Here is a 15752-nt window from a genome sequence, read left to right as displayed (position 1 = left end):
TTCCCCGGTGGTATTTTATGGGTGAAAGCTCTTCCATACGGTGTTATGAAATTGTTGGACCCATTCCTGTGAGGTCCAGCTCCCTTGCGGGGGGGTGGGGGTGGGGTGGAAATCTGCCCCATGTGAACCAAAGAAGTCTGGAAGAACAACAACCCCCGCTGCAGGTGGAAGCAGGACATGGGCCCGCTAGGCTCAGGGCTCACATCCACGTCGTGGTGTTTTGAAGTCGTGGGAAGTTTTCCAGGCCAGACAAGCAGCAACCACAAACTCTTTACGAGCAACCCAGGTAGCACTAGGAGCTTGGCTTACAGTCATTTTGGTTCACCTTGGCCGTGTTCAAAAGACAGTAATATTTCTGGGCTCTAGTAGTGCTTGATTTCCTCTGGGATAATTGCACCTTTGGAAGGCTTAAGCCCTCCCTCGCCGATCCAGGGAGAAGCTGCAGCTCTTCCCCAGTGCTGTGGCAGCTACGCAGCGCAAGTCGCTAGGCATGATTCCCAAAAAAAAGTATCATTTGCACATAGTGGGATGAATGTTTTGATTGTCTTCATGAACCTCCTTTCTCTCTCCCTCGGAAGGAACCTGCTTGCAGTAAGCAAGCCACCTATATGCGAGTCCACATGGGCTCTGCTTTAGTACTGCAGTCTTTCTAAGCTCTGCTTCCTGGCCAGCCAAAGACTGATGCTGCCAGGCCAGTTTCCATCTGACTTTTATGGCTCTGGCTTCCTACTCGTCGTAGCTTTGCCTGCTTCATCTAGAAGGGCTTTAGTCTTGCTCAACTGCTGCAATTGCCTGGGTCCAAGCCGATGTAGCCAGCGCAAGAAAATCCCTGGCTGCCAGGTCTCTGCAGGAGTTTGTCCATATGTGCTCGAGTGCAGTGTAAATCACCCGGCGCACGCTCAGCCAAGTGTGTGTCGTCCTCCTCTTCCCCACCCCCCCCTTCCCAGTTGGATCTCGGGCATGTTCGATAATTCCAGCTTGATCTCCTAGCCACATGCAGGTTAATCTCCTCTTTCCTACCCTCGGTGATTACGGTGGTTCTGCTGTAATTGCCTTTGTAGAGGAGTCCGGGTGTCATCAGTTTGCAGAGGCTGTAGGACCTGCTTTGGGACCGTGATGGAAGCTGTTGCCCTTGTTCCTAGAGGTCCCTTAGGAGGTTCATGGCTCCACTGTGCCAGGGGCTGTACAAATGCCAGTCTGAACAGATGCAAGGAAGGGAGGTGACAGACTGTCTGCTTTTGTTGCAAAGGACAGGTGGGTCCTGAGGCTTCCCAAATTTACTTTTTTGCTCATTTTGTTTTCCTTTTTGTCAGGATAAATCAGAATTTATTAAAGATGTTGCTTTGCAGGTGGCAGGCTGGTGGCCTGAAAGACAAGTGAGAGGGGGAAGAGACAGCATGTGAAACACAGACCTGCTGGGAGGAAACTGGTGACAGTCTGGGTCTTAGAGCTACTAGCATAAAACAAGGGGCAGGGACCATTTTTGCCTTTTGGTATGCACAGTGGGGGCCCAGATCCCTGACTGCAGTGTCTGATGCTAGCACAATGCAAAAAAGAGGAGGTGGTGTCAAGGCTTCAGGTTTAAATAAACCCCCGACCTAAATGCAGTCTTTTTAAGCCAAGGGCCCTGGAGGTGGATTGAGTTTATGTACCGGGAAGCCTCCTATCCGGGTTGTCAAGGAGGTGTCTGTGCTGGGTGCAACCCAGTGCTCAGACTCTGTCTGCACATGCATTAATGCACTTTAGTTAATGCATATTCAATCCAGTACTTGTGGGCATTTGTGCACACGTATGTGCCACAGCGCCGGGCACATACATTTATATAAATGGCGAAACGCGTGTCGGCACTGAGAAAATGCCGGCCGCGCGTTTTTTTAACTAAAACACATTGGATGTGTTTCAGTTCAAAAGAGCACCACCACCATTTCCTGTGCGTTGATGCACATTTCACTGTTTATACAAATGTATGCGACGGAGCACCGGGCACATCAGCCCACATACTCTTCAGACTCGATTAATCGAGTCTGCTCTGACGCACTGTATTTCCAGCGTGTTGGAGCAGACAAAGGTACGTGTATAAATGCCTTCCATTGTGAGGTAGTAGGAAAATGCGCATTAGCCTGTCTTAATGTGCATTAACTGAACAGCACGGTTTTTAAAGTGATGCTTAATGAACATTAGCCTATTTTAACGCGGATTAACTAAATAGTATGGTTTTTAAGTGACAATGCACACTAGCCTATTTTAATGCGGATTAACTAAATGACATGTTTTTTCTAAGTGCCACTTTAATGCACATTGAAGTAGACTATTATGCATTAAAGCACACGTGTAGATGTGCCCACTTAGGAGTCTGTGGGAAGGCAGAGGGGATGTTGGCCTAGAGTTAGGAGGCCGAAAGATTGTTCCCATTCTGGTTTTATTAGTGATGTTCAAATGCTGAAGCAGGCTGGGTTTGGAAATATGCCTCAGAAACTTAGTAGTTCTTAGCTGTCTTCATATTTATTCCGGGTTTATTTTCACTGCCACCACTCCGTCTCCATAAGGGAGCAGAAGCTGTGTTGTAAACGGCCGGTCCTCCGTGGGTGGTAGCGGGCGTGCTGGCAGAAGACACTGTTCTTTGAGGGGTGCAGTTAATTTCTCCTGGGCTGCAGAGAAGGGGCGATTAAACCAGGTAGCTGTTTCCTAAGTTCAGGGTAAGGGATAGGCCCAGACAAGGGAGGAATAGGAACGATGGAGGTTTCCAGCCGCTCTGGAGGGCAGCAATGACTGTGCAGAATCCGGCTGAATGGAAAAAGCAGCCTCTCCATTGTGTGTTTATGCCAAGCCTTTGCAGCAAGGACCTTTATTAGGCAGGGGCTATAAATTTCCTTGTACAAACAGAAATGTAAGGCTCTGAGACTTGTGTGCCAGTTACAAGGCATGCCCTCAGACACAGCTGACACTTGGCAGCACGTTACGTCCCATCCCGTTGGGAAGATCATCCAAAGATATCTATATACTGTAGTCAACAGAGTCCACTTGCTAAAAATACTGCCCCCCCCCCCTCCAAAATGTTGTTTACATTTTAATGGGCTAATAGTTTCTATGGGTGGTGCTAAAACAAAAACAAAAAAACCCCCACGAGCTGCTGATGTATTGCTTTCAGATATGTCATGCTCCCTTTAATAAATATCTTGCTGTTGGGTGTTTTTTCGTTTTTTTTTTTTCTGAACCCTGTTATAATAAGCTCAGATGTTGGATGACATTTTTCCTGGTGACTCACGTAGTAAAATTAACCTTGAACTATTTACATATTCAATCACCGTATTCTCCGCATCTCCCCACCCCCTACATGTGTACATTACAGGAATCCTGGCTCGGTATCAGTTTTTGTTTTGTTGATTAAAAACAAAAAAAATTCCCTGCCTGGAGTACACATCTACTTGAGTGCAAGAACACACAGTCCTGGCCTTTTGAAAATTGGCAGGCAGTGTACTGTTCCCTGACTGATAAGAGGTACTGTAAATAAAACTGTACAGCAGAGCCTGTTGTAAAATGCTCTGTGTCTGTACTTATTGTTCTGACAGCTTATGCTTTTTTGGGGTATGCTGTTTTGGTACACGCTGTACTTCCTTATGTAACCAGGCATGCATATCTCATCAGAACATTCAAGATGTTTATTTTAAAATCTCAAGGAATTTTTCATCCCCCCCAGATGCTGGCAAGCTCTTTTTTTTAATTATTTTATTTTGTTATATTGCGTTTTTAATATTTGTCTGTGAGCTTCCCCCCTCCTCCCCCTGCCATGAGTTGGAGCTCACATTTTTTTTTTGCACATTATTGGATGGCATATGGTTGTCACTGTGCCTGTATCCCACGCCCACCGGGGAGCGGTTTGGGGTTGCTTCGTATCGGTTTGCAGAATCGGATGTTGAACAAAGTTCAGATTTTAAGTTTTGAAGACCCAGCTAGACAAAGCCTCGGCTGGGATGATGTAGCTGGGGCTGGTCCTGCTTGGAGCAGGGGTTAGACTAGATGTGACCTCCTGAGCTCCCTTCCCACCCTCATTTTCTTTGATTCTGTGATGCTTGCAGGGGGGCTGCAAAGAGGACGGAGCTGGACTGACCTCACTGGTGGCAGACGACAGAATAAGGAGCAGTGGGGTCAAGTGGCAGCCAGGATAGTTTAAGTTGGATATTAAGAACAACCTTCTCATTAGGAGGGCGGTGAAGCACTGGAACAGGTGACCTGGAGAGGTGATGCAGTCTCCATCCTTGGCGGCTTTAAAGACCCAGGTAGACCAAGCCCTGGCTAGGATGATGTAGTTGGAGCTGCTTCTGCCTTGAGTAGGGGTTTGGACTAGATGTGACCTCCTGAGCTCCCTTCAATGCTCGTTTTCTGTGATTTTGTGACTTCTGGCACAGTTTCTGTCTCCATCTTGCCTCCGTGGCTGTTCCAGGTAGTGTCTTCGGTGACGAAGGGGTGGCATTTGGGTTGAGGAATCTGAGAGGCCGAGAGCCTGGGGTACGTACGCACAAGACCATAATGCTAGCTGAGCCCAAACAGGGTCCAAGGGGCTTGTGTGAAGCAGGTGCTTCGCACTGGGACCCTGTTTGGGCTCAGCTAGCATTATGGTCTTGTGCGTACGTACCCCAGGCTCTCGGCCTCTCAGATTCCCTTGGCCTCGCTGCCCGTATGTCCGCCTGACCCAGTTCCTCCTGCCCCCGATGAAATGCAAAACTTCAACACATCTCAAGAGTAGGGAAGAAACTGTTGCGTCAGGAAAATTTGTGCAATTGTCAACTTTTTAAGTGTCTAGGAGAAGTAGAAAACAATTTGAAAATGAATCAGTTCTGACCTATTTAACATGCTGGTCTAGCTGGGGTGGCACGCAGCAGGTCACCATAACCTCATGGGTTGCATTTTGCATCAGTGGGTTTGAAACCCTGGTGGAGATTCATTGCCCCAGCAGGTATTGACAGTACGTTGCGTGTATTGGGTTTGAAGAGGGTATAAGTGACTAAGTCCCCGTGACTCGAGTCACTGCAGGGCTTTTGCAGGTTGCATCCATTTTTATCAGAGGCAACGTGGTGGCCTAGATCTATTTAACAATTCCTCCCTAGCCCCAAAACTTCTGAAGTCTCTGGCCAAACCTCCGTTTTCGTCGCGCGCGGAGCAGCTTCCTACATCAGGGCGCCTTGGCCTTTCCGTTGTTGTTCGTCTGTTATTTTTTCAGGAGTTTATAGAAAACTAGATTGTACTTATCTATATCTGGGCTGGGAAGTGACATAGCATTGTTCATCTAAGAAGGTGACTTTTGTCTCAATGCAGAACACAGCAATGCAATAAAGTCTTCTCTGTATTGCAGGCTTCAGGGAAGTTAGAGACCTGTTCGAGCATGGAGTACGTCCCCCCGCTTTGAGTTCAGGATATAATCTTCCAGCGGAAGTTGCCATTATTTCCCTTGGCAATTCTGAATCCTCCTGGGCTTAGGTGGGAGTCCTGGGTGCCGAACGCTGGTAAAGCTCTTGATTGCAGCTGGAAGGCCTGGCTACGCTGCTAAAACCATGCACCTGTACGTGTAAGCCAGTGAAAGCTCCCTTAACTAATCAACACGATGGCATGACTTTCAGGCTCCCTGAGAATTTCAGCCTCTCTGACTTCTCATGGACTGCAGTGACAGCTTTGGGTACTGACACCTTTGAAAACCAGGCCATCAGGGCTTCACGTTGCCTTTGCCATGCACGCTTTCATTTTGTGCCATCCGCTCGCAGCCGGGGCTTGTTGATTGCCTGTACCAATTCATCTACTTTCTAGGTATAACAGGAAGCCGTCCCGGCCTGCGCTGAACTTGTTAACACGCTTCCTCCTGTTGTATATTGCTGCCTCTAATGCAGTGCGGCCAGCCAGAAGAGCTTAGCTAGCAGAGAAGTGAGTCATTTCAGACTTGCACTCTGAGGCCCTGAAAATCAAATGCAGCATCCTTTAAAAAACACCGCGCACCGCAAATTAGCAACTGCTTGGGGTAAAAGTGCAGGCTGCACGTTACTTCTGCTTAGAAAAAGTAAATGGCTTTAAATGAGTTGTCATGTGTCTGCAACCAGACTCTTCCAGCCTGGGCCTAAGAGATTTCAGCATTTGGCTATTGTCTGCATGGGCAGCACCGACCGGTAGGAGCTGTCCTGGCCTTTGGGGTCAGCGATCTGGGAACAAAACATTCTCTGAGTAGGCTCTGGCATGATGGACTGTAATAGTTCGCAAATAGAAGTGACCTTTCTAATTATGCTGGTAATAGAGCCGTGTTTATTATTAAAGCAGTACTTTGTTGGGGAGGGGAGGGGGCAGCCGGCCTCATATCCTTGCTCATTCTCTTTATCGCCTTCCCCTTTGAACTGGTGTTGCAGGTTTGGCCGGGAGTCAGATCCGTTGCATCTGTTGTCCGCTGGTTCTCCTCCGTAAAAGAAGCTCTTGTGAAATAATTTGCCATCGTATATGTATTTCTTTTAATTGCATGCGACTGAAAGGAGTGAGCCCTCATTGATGCCTTTCTGAATGTGTTACTGGCTACATGATGTCACTGTAAGGCTTTTTTTTAGGGGTGGGGGGGAGACACAGCCATGTGGCTAATGCACACTTGAGTTGTTTTGAATGCAAACTTGACATCATACCGAAGGCAGCAGAGAACAACATATGCACAGTAAACAGGCAGACTGTCTTATTGATTAACAGATGAGACCTCTATTATCGATCAAAGCTTGGCGAGAAAATTTATCACTTTTAATTTCACTGCTGCCAAATATTTCTGCCTGTGAGCCAGCCGTTACTAAGACAATTTAAAGGCAAAGGAATTCTCTTTTTTTTTTTTAATGGATCTCATGGCACCTCTCTCTGTTTCTGTACCTGCTTTTGTCTGCACCTGGCTCTGAAAACCTGTATTCGGAGGGGGGGCAGGGCAGGGCATGGAGAGGGTGTTTCTTGGACCCTGGCTGGAAGGGCGGGATGGAGATGAGAATCATTATCTGAATTCCTGGAAATAAGCCACAGAGCAGTTTGATGTCTGAGGATGGGAACGCTTTCAAATCGAGCAGGGAAAGCTTTGTAGCTAAGGTACAGACAACAAGTGATGAAGCCCTTTTTTTTATTCTTCCCTTCATACCATCTTGAAGGTTATTCTGTCATACTCTAATCCATGTTTAGTTTCTTACAGCAGATGAATCAAACTTCAAAATCTCACAAATGTGTTCACAGCTTTGTCCTAGCAGCATATGCTTAGAAGATTGTGTATATTGTTAATCTATTTTTATCTGCAAGTTACTTATCTGCTGTTAGACATCCTGTTTTTTTCTCATTTTAACTAGAGCCTCTGACCCAATACATGCAGCACATGCTGATAGCAATTTTCTAAGAATTCCCACAAATACCACATCTCTCTAATAGTTGTAGAAATATCTGTGCCTTTCACTAAATTGTGTTGTTTCTGCCACGTTGCTTATCAGATGGTGCCGTGTTCTTTCTTGCCGCCTCTCCTTTAGATAGTGGGACTCGAACTGCTACAGTCGGATGGGGGTGCAGGAAACCAATTAAAATGAGATCAGTTGCCGCTCTGATGGAAGTCATTGATGTCTAATGATTTTTTTTTTAAACAAACATTTAATTTCTTGTTGAAAAGCAGCTCTTCCGTTTTAAAAAGCAACGTCACATTAACCGCGCATTCGTTTTCCGAGCCCTTTTTGAACAACACGTTTTGGTTTTGGTCCTGCAACGCGCATGCTTCCCCCACCTTGCTTCTGGGTAAAATAGGACTTAGACGGCTATGATGTGGAGTGTGAACTGTTTTGTCCTTCTATCGAATGGGTTTCCCATTCTGCGAAGCGAGAGACCTTTTTTTTTTTTTTTTTTATTACTTCTTGGGAATTATCCTAGTTTGTGTCATTTTTCACATTGATCGCACAAATTGGACCCATAGAGGATTGCTGTAGCATGTCCTCGAGTGGATAATTCCTGTTATCAGGTGCTGATTGGAACGCTGTTTTGGTTGGCAGCATTGGACACTGGCTGGTTTAAATTGGTCTCGTTTAAAGCAAAATCCCCATTAACAATTGCAGCTTTCTGAAGAGCCCAGTCCCTGTTCTAGCCAGCACCCAAATGTTTGTGGCCCTCTTCCCTTCCCCCTATAGAAGAAATGGCCCACGTTGTGCCGTCTCCTGTTGGCAGAGGTGTTTCAAGATGGCATTTCTGTCGAAGCGTCCGAAGTTGTCCCCGGGGATGGGTACCTTTATAACGTACTTTCTCTTTCTCTCTTTCTCTGTCTCCAGCGGGTGCCAAGGCGTTTGTCTGTGATCAGTGCGGTGCGCAGTTCTCAAAAGAAGATGCCCTGGAGGCCCATAGGCAGACACATACTGGTAGGTTGATCTTTTTTTTTTTGTTTTAAACTCCTTCCCTCCCAAAGGTAGCTGATGTCTGGATGAATTCCCCCCAGTGTCTTGTCCCCTCTGCCTTCTGACGGGAGTGTTATCCATCCACCTGATGCTGACAGTTCAGTCGTTCCCTCTTGCAAAATGGGGCTCAGGGCCACAGCAGCCTCAAGCCTGCAAAGTGGCCTCGCTGCTTCTGGTCCGAGGGCTGCCGCGTGCAGGGCTGTTTGCTGATAGCCAGTTTTGGGTGAAAAACGACGTAGACCGCGCCGAAGGGAATCAATCCTGCATTGAATGCAGAAGAGGTGAGACCGAGATCTGTTTTCTCCCAAGTACCAAAACCAGGGTGTAGAGAGGGAGACTCCAGGTTTGATCTTGGTTCCTGGAGGCAAAATAATCCCTAGATGTTTTGCCTGCATCTTACATACCAGCCTGGGAATCTCCTAAAAGTTCCCCCTGAGCAGCGCAAGTTGGATCTGTCAGGGGCGTTGAGAGAGTTGTAGGTGCAGCAGAGACTCTCAAGATTGCCTGGGTCCATGTCCAGCAAGATGTTTGTCTCCATTGTGCTAATTTATGGTGTCATCTTCCCTCTAAGCTTGTGACTCCCTAGACACAGCCCTCCCTCCCTGCTTTAGATTTCATTTCAGCTCTTGGAGCCCTTCTGTTCTCTAGGTAGGTCAGGGGCTGAGAGGAAGAGGTTTCAGCCAAGCAACAGTTCAGAAAAGAAGCCAGGCTCTTTAACTCGAGTCCAAAATCAGCTTGCTGACAAGGTGTTTAGTGGACGCCTGGCTGCTGGAGATGCTGTAAAACTAGGCTGGATGGAGCCACAGAGCAATGGGTATTGCAAGTGTTCGTTAGCTGGACCTGCACAGAGCCTGCATTTATCTAGGGGAGATGGTCGGGGACTAAGCTAATGAGTTCTTCTGCCGTTCCTTAATTTGGAGCGTGTTTCTCCTTTAGGCTACAACCCAAGTGTGGCCTGTGAAAATGGAAAACTCGCGTGTTTTCTCCACATGATCGTGAAGAGCTGGTGAAGGAGAAATGCATGTCATCTCCATGCCTAAGCTAAATACTTTCTGAACCATCAGATCGTATTTTCAGCTGTGCTGTCTAACATTCACATAGAAACTGCTTGACAGCTGCTTTCGCTGGATGTGAAGTGATCTGCCAAAGAGTTGTTGGGCGCGCAATATTTAAAAAAAAAAATCTCAGATGGTTTGAATAGAACCTAAGAAAAGGGGGCTGGGGCCACTGTCCCCGGGGAGCTGAGATCTTTCATGCAATCAAGTCGGGACGGGGGAAATCCTGTTTCGGTCTTTTAACCTGATAGCAAGTCCTGCCCCAGATCTGCTGTTCCATCCCGCAGAAAACATGTCAAGAAATCCACTATGGCATTATGTATACAGGCTATGAAAAGTTCATTTGCATAAGTAGTGACCTGAAGTGGCTGCCGAGCTTCCTGTAAAATAATTTGAGTGCTTACGTATACCTCCAACCCACAGACCACTGGGAAGAACCAGGGGAGCCAGAACAATGCTGGTCTTTGTAGGCGTCCTCCTGGTGAGCGCTGCACTCCTGTCCACAATATCTCTCCTCTTCAAAAAAGGAAAGCGAAGGATGGCTATTTCTCACTTAGGCCTTATGTGAGCTTGTGCTGCTCAGAGGTGTTATCACTGCCAGGGAAGTGGAAACAGGCAGGAAGCACTTATTATCTACATCAACAGTTGTCTTGTTGAACTTTCTCACCTGCTAGCAAAGAAAACCCCCAAAAAACAAACCAAGAAGTGCAGAGGGTGTAGCAGTAATATGTGAGGAAAGGGGTATCAGTGTTTTTTCCTGCTGGGTCATAGCTATCAGTACCCTTTCCCCAGACCTGAGAATAAAGAGGTTGAAGTAAAATGCTGTCGTTAAAGAACTGTGCAATGTTGGTTGCTCAATCACATTTCTCGGTTGTGGGTGAGGTTATCGACCTGCTTAATTCTGTTTGCCGAAACCAGATTCTTCTTCTTCCCCCTTCCCCCCTTAACAATTCATTCGTTGGTATTTTGACCAAAGGGAATTATTATGTGGATGCAAAATTCAGATAAAATATTTGATAAGAAGGATTGGTACGCATTTTGATAGGTCGCCGAGACTATCCAGCAGCTAAGATCACAAATAAGGATGTTACACGTACCTTGGTCGTATTTTTAAAGTTGATATAAGCATGGAGGAGCCGACGAGTGCTTGCAAGTCTATGGGACTTGTACTTCTAAGTCATGTAGTCAGTTTGAGACTCCTATTCCCAACCCTTTTCATCTGCTGATATGAACAATGACTTTGTCCTGCATCTTGCATTCTGCAGAGGTCATGTCTGATTGACGTAGGGTACGTATGGAGTTGATTTGAGAAGCCGGTTGGTACGTCAGGGCAGCCGAACACTCAGTCCCTCCAACTCAGGTTTCAGGAAGTAAATTTTTTTGTTGCCTGGCTTGAGGGCATGTGCTAGAGAAAGAGAGACGGACGTTTTTAGGGGGTTGGTTCTGGGGTTGAAGCATAGCTGGGACTCGGTCTTCATATAACGGTCTCTGAGAAGGAAGCTCCAAAGAGTGGTGTCTAGACAGAATTTCACCCCTGGTATAAGCAGGCGATGTATGGAAACCACCTTGCTGTGGTTCTCTTCCACACGACTTATTGATGCCATCTTAAATCCATGATCCCCTTTTTCCCCCCCTTATTTCTTCTGCTTCTCCACCCAGCAGCACCTGACCATGGTGATATCTTCTCTATGCTACCTTTTCCCACCTAGGCTGACCCTAGCCTTAGCGGTTGGATCATTGGAGGGGCTAACACCCCAGAGTTGTGTCTTGATTTTCCTTTTTGTTCAGATACGTGTAGCAACAGTGTGGCCCCAAGGGGAAAAGTCATGTAGTTGAGTGGTACCTCCACTTGGAAGAGATGTAGAGCGTGGCTAGAAGCAGGAGCTATGGGCGGGTTTCTAGGGGGTGGGAGATGCGGGACAACTACTCAGTCATCCAAAGTTTAGCCATTCCCTCTTGTGGTGGTATATCCTAAGCTCTTGTTGGTATGAGCTGCTTGGTACTCTTGATGCTGGACATTAATGAGGTAGCATCTCGGTGTAAGTGGATAATTTAAGTTAAAGCTGTTCTTATATTGTCTGAGAGCTTCAGTTTCCTTGTTAATAAATGGCCTGTTTCGAAGTAAATCATCACTGATTGCATGACATCTGATGGGTTTTACTCTTAACTGTGTAGATATGCCAGGGCCAAAGCTGAGCCCATAGTGATTCTAGCTAGTATACAAGGTTGAAGCAAGAGCAAATGAAGAGCCATGTATGCATACTGTGTCTCTCTTGCAAGCTGCTGCCTAGTACAGGAGACTATTAAACAGTAGCATTTATATTGCGGTGTTGTTTTTAATTCCCTTCCAGCTCAATACAATTTGTAAGTGCACAATATCCCAAATGGGTCTCTGAAAATATGTAGGGATGGCATGCAATGATGCATGTGATGTGTGATTAAGGCAGCGTTGCATGCATTGCTCAGCATGAAGGCAGCGGATGTAGGAAACAGTATTCCAATTCATACACAACCAATTTAAGCTAATTTGACTATTTATTCCCTTGGTGGGGAAAATGATGGTAACTGTATCAAAGAGCAGTCAACAGTTGGCTTTTACCTTCTTGTCTTTGTAGTCCCCATTCTTTTTTTGGTTAGCAAACACAAGGGACTCGCTCAACTTCATATGTTGTGATTAAAAAAAAAAAAAAAAAGTATTGTAGATGCTGAAATTTCTTGAATGGTTCCATTAGAGACTGTTGAACAATTAGCCGTGAAACACCCTCAATGAGCATGCATACTTCACTGATGCTTCTCCATATTTCACTCATGTTTCTCTGTAGTAAAACTAAAGAGGAGACAAAAGCCCACTCCTTTCTGAGCTATATTAGGAACAGCTTAAATTAGTACATGCAAGTCTTTTTAGCACAGATAAACCGATAAATACCATTAATGGCTTAATTTATACTCAGAGGCTGAAATTTGACACGTGGACACTATCTTGGCTTGGGAAATGCAACCGGTTTTGTGCCAGATATTTTAATGACCGATCAGTAATACAAATTGCTGCATCACTGAACAGGAATAGGCTCACCATGTCATCTGAGCTGGAAACTGCTGGCCAAGCAGCAGTTAATAAATTTTAAAAGAATCGCCTTATTCAAAGTCAAGCTAATTAGGATTGGGTTTTACAAATAAGAATGTTTTTGCAACTGTACCTACTGTATTGAGGAGGAGTGGGGAAAGGTTGGGAATGCAGAAGGTCCCAGTACACAAAGGGTTGAGTGCTATCCATTTGAATTTTGTACACTGTACTCAGCTGTTACTACCTATTTGTACAGCACCTAGCACAGTGGGGGGCTCATCCTGGTTGGTCACTGGAAATGACTGCAATTTCAATGTTGAGTAAAGGTGTATTTGAGCCACTGTTCACTATATGGAGGCATGTTTGGATCAGCAGCATTGGAAAAGCATTGCCTGCTGTACAGGTTTTGATTCTGGCTCTTGTTTTGGGGCAAAGTTGGTGAAGCTGGACATGGGAGACAAGACTCTTTTGGCAAAATCTCTCGGTTTCCCCCTAAACCCAAACCACGTTGCCGGTAGGATCCAATTAACCCTCTGAGTCGAATGCAACAGGCCAGGTCTATGGGATTTAGTGCCTAAGAAGGTCTCTCTCTAACCATTGGGTTGGAAGAAATATAGTGTTTGCCGTGGGGTTTCTTGAGCCTTGCTGGGGTAGCCCAGGGTCCGAAGTGGGATGCTGCAATAAGTGGGCTGGTCCTTTGATCCAGGTTGGGGATCCTTATGGTTCTGTGACGGAGACAGGCAATGCTCTACGGAGATGTGACCTTGTTTTATCAGGTCTTTGGGACACTTACAGTGGATCCCACACCCTTCAACGGTTCAGCTAAGCAAAGGAGAAGTTGATCTGGAGGGAAGAAGCAGCCCTTCTTTGCAATGCAAACTCTGCTGGGCTGAAATGCCTTTTCTCTCCCTCGGGCAAGCTTTCATTAAGTGAACTGGGATGGATCCAAAGCCCTTTGTAGGAAGGCTGGAAGACTCTCGAGTCTAAGAAGTGCGTTTAATGCCAGCACTTGAGTTAAATCAATAATATTTAACTGTCCAACAGCAGCTGCTTCAAGGTGGGTTGTTTTTTCAGAGCTGTGGAGCCCCATGCTCTTCCAGCGAAGTAAATGGAAATCTTAGGGGCTCAGCACCTTTTGAGCATCCAACCATTTATGACCTCAGCCAGAAAAGGCACCGTGTTAGGCATGTGTGTTCTTAAGAGGGTGTTTAGTGATGACTGCAGCTAAACACTTCCTATGGAAATAAAGTGAAAACAGAGCAGCTACTAGGCTTCATTAATGACCTTGAAAAATCTGACCAGATTAAAGTATGTTTGATTTAAAACCCTGGGACTGGAACATCAGAGGCTGCCAAAGAGAACGGTGTTCATGCCAAAAGCTCAAATGGTGACATGAAAACTTAGCCTGGTAGAACACAATGACCTAAGTTAAACAGGTTTATCATCACCTCTTCAAGCTGTAAACATGTGCTTCTCAGTTACACATCAGAAATGGGCTTTATGGCAAAAGGAACCCGCGCTCGCCAAGAAATTGATAGCTTCCTGTTGTCGAGCAGCTCTCAAAGAGCGCTGCCTGTGGCATAAAAACATTAATTACAGTGCCCCAATCCAAGTCGTTGGATTTCCAAATAACTGCATCTTCCCAAAAAGATTTTGTGGTGTCCCTCTGGACTCTTGTCAGCTGGTGGTTCGGCCAACTCCTTGCACCCCTGCCAAAGCGATTCCTTTTTGGAAGCAGCCGTGGCCGATGATGGCATGGGTGTGGCAGTGTCTCTAGAGAAAGTGGAGCAAGGGGCAGTGCCTAGTTGTTGGGTTTATTTGGCTTCAGCTTGTGGGATATACTTGCTCTGGTCAGAAATATAGTTTATAGTCCGGGGGGGGGGGGGGCTCTCTGAGCTACTGAAGTTTCTCTGTCCTAGAGCGAAGTGTGCAAAATCCTGATGCTGCGTAGCTCTCTCTAGATCACCCAGTGCTGAAAAGATTGTAAGATAAAGCAATCTCCTGGATTCCTCCTGAGACATGTAGCCACGTGTGGGGTGGAACAATTAAAATTGCCCCGTCTAGCATATATTCACGTTGCTCTTTAGTTCATTGAGGAACTATAAGCCATGCTACAAAGCTAGGGTGTAGCTGGTATTGAATGGATGATAGAAACGTGAAGATTTTTTTTTGTTTTTTGGTGGAGGTGGGATGCAAATTGCCCCCTCTTTAATGGTTTTCATGTGGTTTCCCTTCCAACGTAGAGACTTCTGCACATGCTCCGCAGCCCGGTTGACTTCAGGCTTGAAAAGTTCTTTCTGGGTGTTCACTTTTCTTGGCATGAGTCCCACAGCAATAGGAAAAGCAGCAACTGTTTTGGCTCATCTTCACAGCAGTGGAAGCACAGTGCCATGCCTCAGGGAAAGTGTGGAAAATTACTTACTATTCTTCTCAAATTTAAAAGAAAAATAAAATAAATTTTAGGAAAGCACACATGCTCTTGCTCACAGGGGTATGGTAAGCGGAGTTGTATGAGCTCGTGCAAAGTGCCAGTGCTCAAATATAATAGCCGTTGACTTTTATAAATATCAGAGGTGATTTGTATAGAATTTCCTTGGACCAGCCAAAGTATTTAACACGAGACACAGCCTCAGATAGCGAAATGCTGCGTAACGTCATACACACTTGGGAGCCAGTGTCATGTGCTTCTGTTTGTACAGTCAATACACTAGCATAGATTTACTCTTGACCTAATTGCACCGTGTTACTACACAGGCATGTTGGATGCCTAATATAGAGTTTATTTTCTTAGCATATGCCCTCACCTCCATCGTGCCAAGCAGTTTGCTTTTGGAGTTGTGGGCTCAGCGCTCACAGCCCCCTCTTAGGCTGAGGACACCTCTGCCAGGCACTTTGCTCTTGTTGACCATGCTGTGTGGGCCAGGACAGCTTCTGGGGCCCAGCCCTGAATCAGTTTTGCCCTCTGTGACAAGTGCTGGCTGATGGGAAACCAGTGTTTAGCATCCCCATAAGGCAATTGAAAAATTATCGTTGAAAGCTATAATGCACCCGAAAGGAAGCGGGTGGGAGCAGACATTCATTTAGAAAAACAAAATGAACTCCCTTAGCTAGGCACTGCCAGCAAAGTCAGCACAACCGATGGGGAAACCAGGGTACATCGCACTTCAGCCTGTCTAGAAAGGGAACCGCTGTATCGGGTGCAATTGGTAGCCC

The 15752-nt window shown here is 46.1% G+C and overlaps 1 protein-coding gene across 1 annotated transcript in view; it reads left to right on the top strand.

Moving 5' to 3' along the window:
* The window catches only part of ZBTB16 (zinc finger and BTB domain containing 16), a 168556-nt gene that overhangs the window by 95764 nt on the left and 57040 nt on the right, over nt 1-15752 (top strand). Inside the window, exon 3 of the mRNA XM_090026714.1 lies at nt 8298-8384. Coding sequence (XP_089882840.1) covers nt 8298-8384 — 87 coding nt within the window. The remainder of the gene's footprint in view (nt 1-8297; nt 8385-15752) is intronic.

Source organism: Crocodylus siamensis, chromosome 14, assembly GCF_052110815.1.
Source record: "Crocodylus siamensis isolate JL-2025a chromosome 14, ASM5211081v1, whole genome shotgun sequence".
Classification (NCBI taxonomy): domain Eukaryota; kingdom Metazoa; phylum Chordata; order Crocodylia; family Crocodylidae; genus Crocodylus; species Crocodylus siamensis.
Note: the sequence above shows the minus strand (reverse complement) of the source record. Positions and strands in the feature narration are given on the sequence as shown.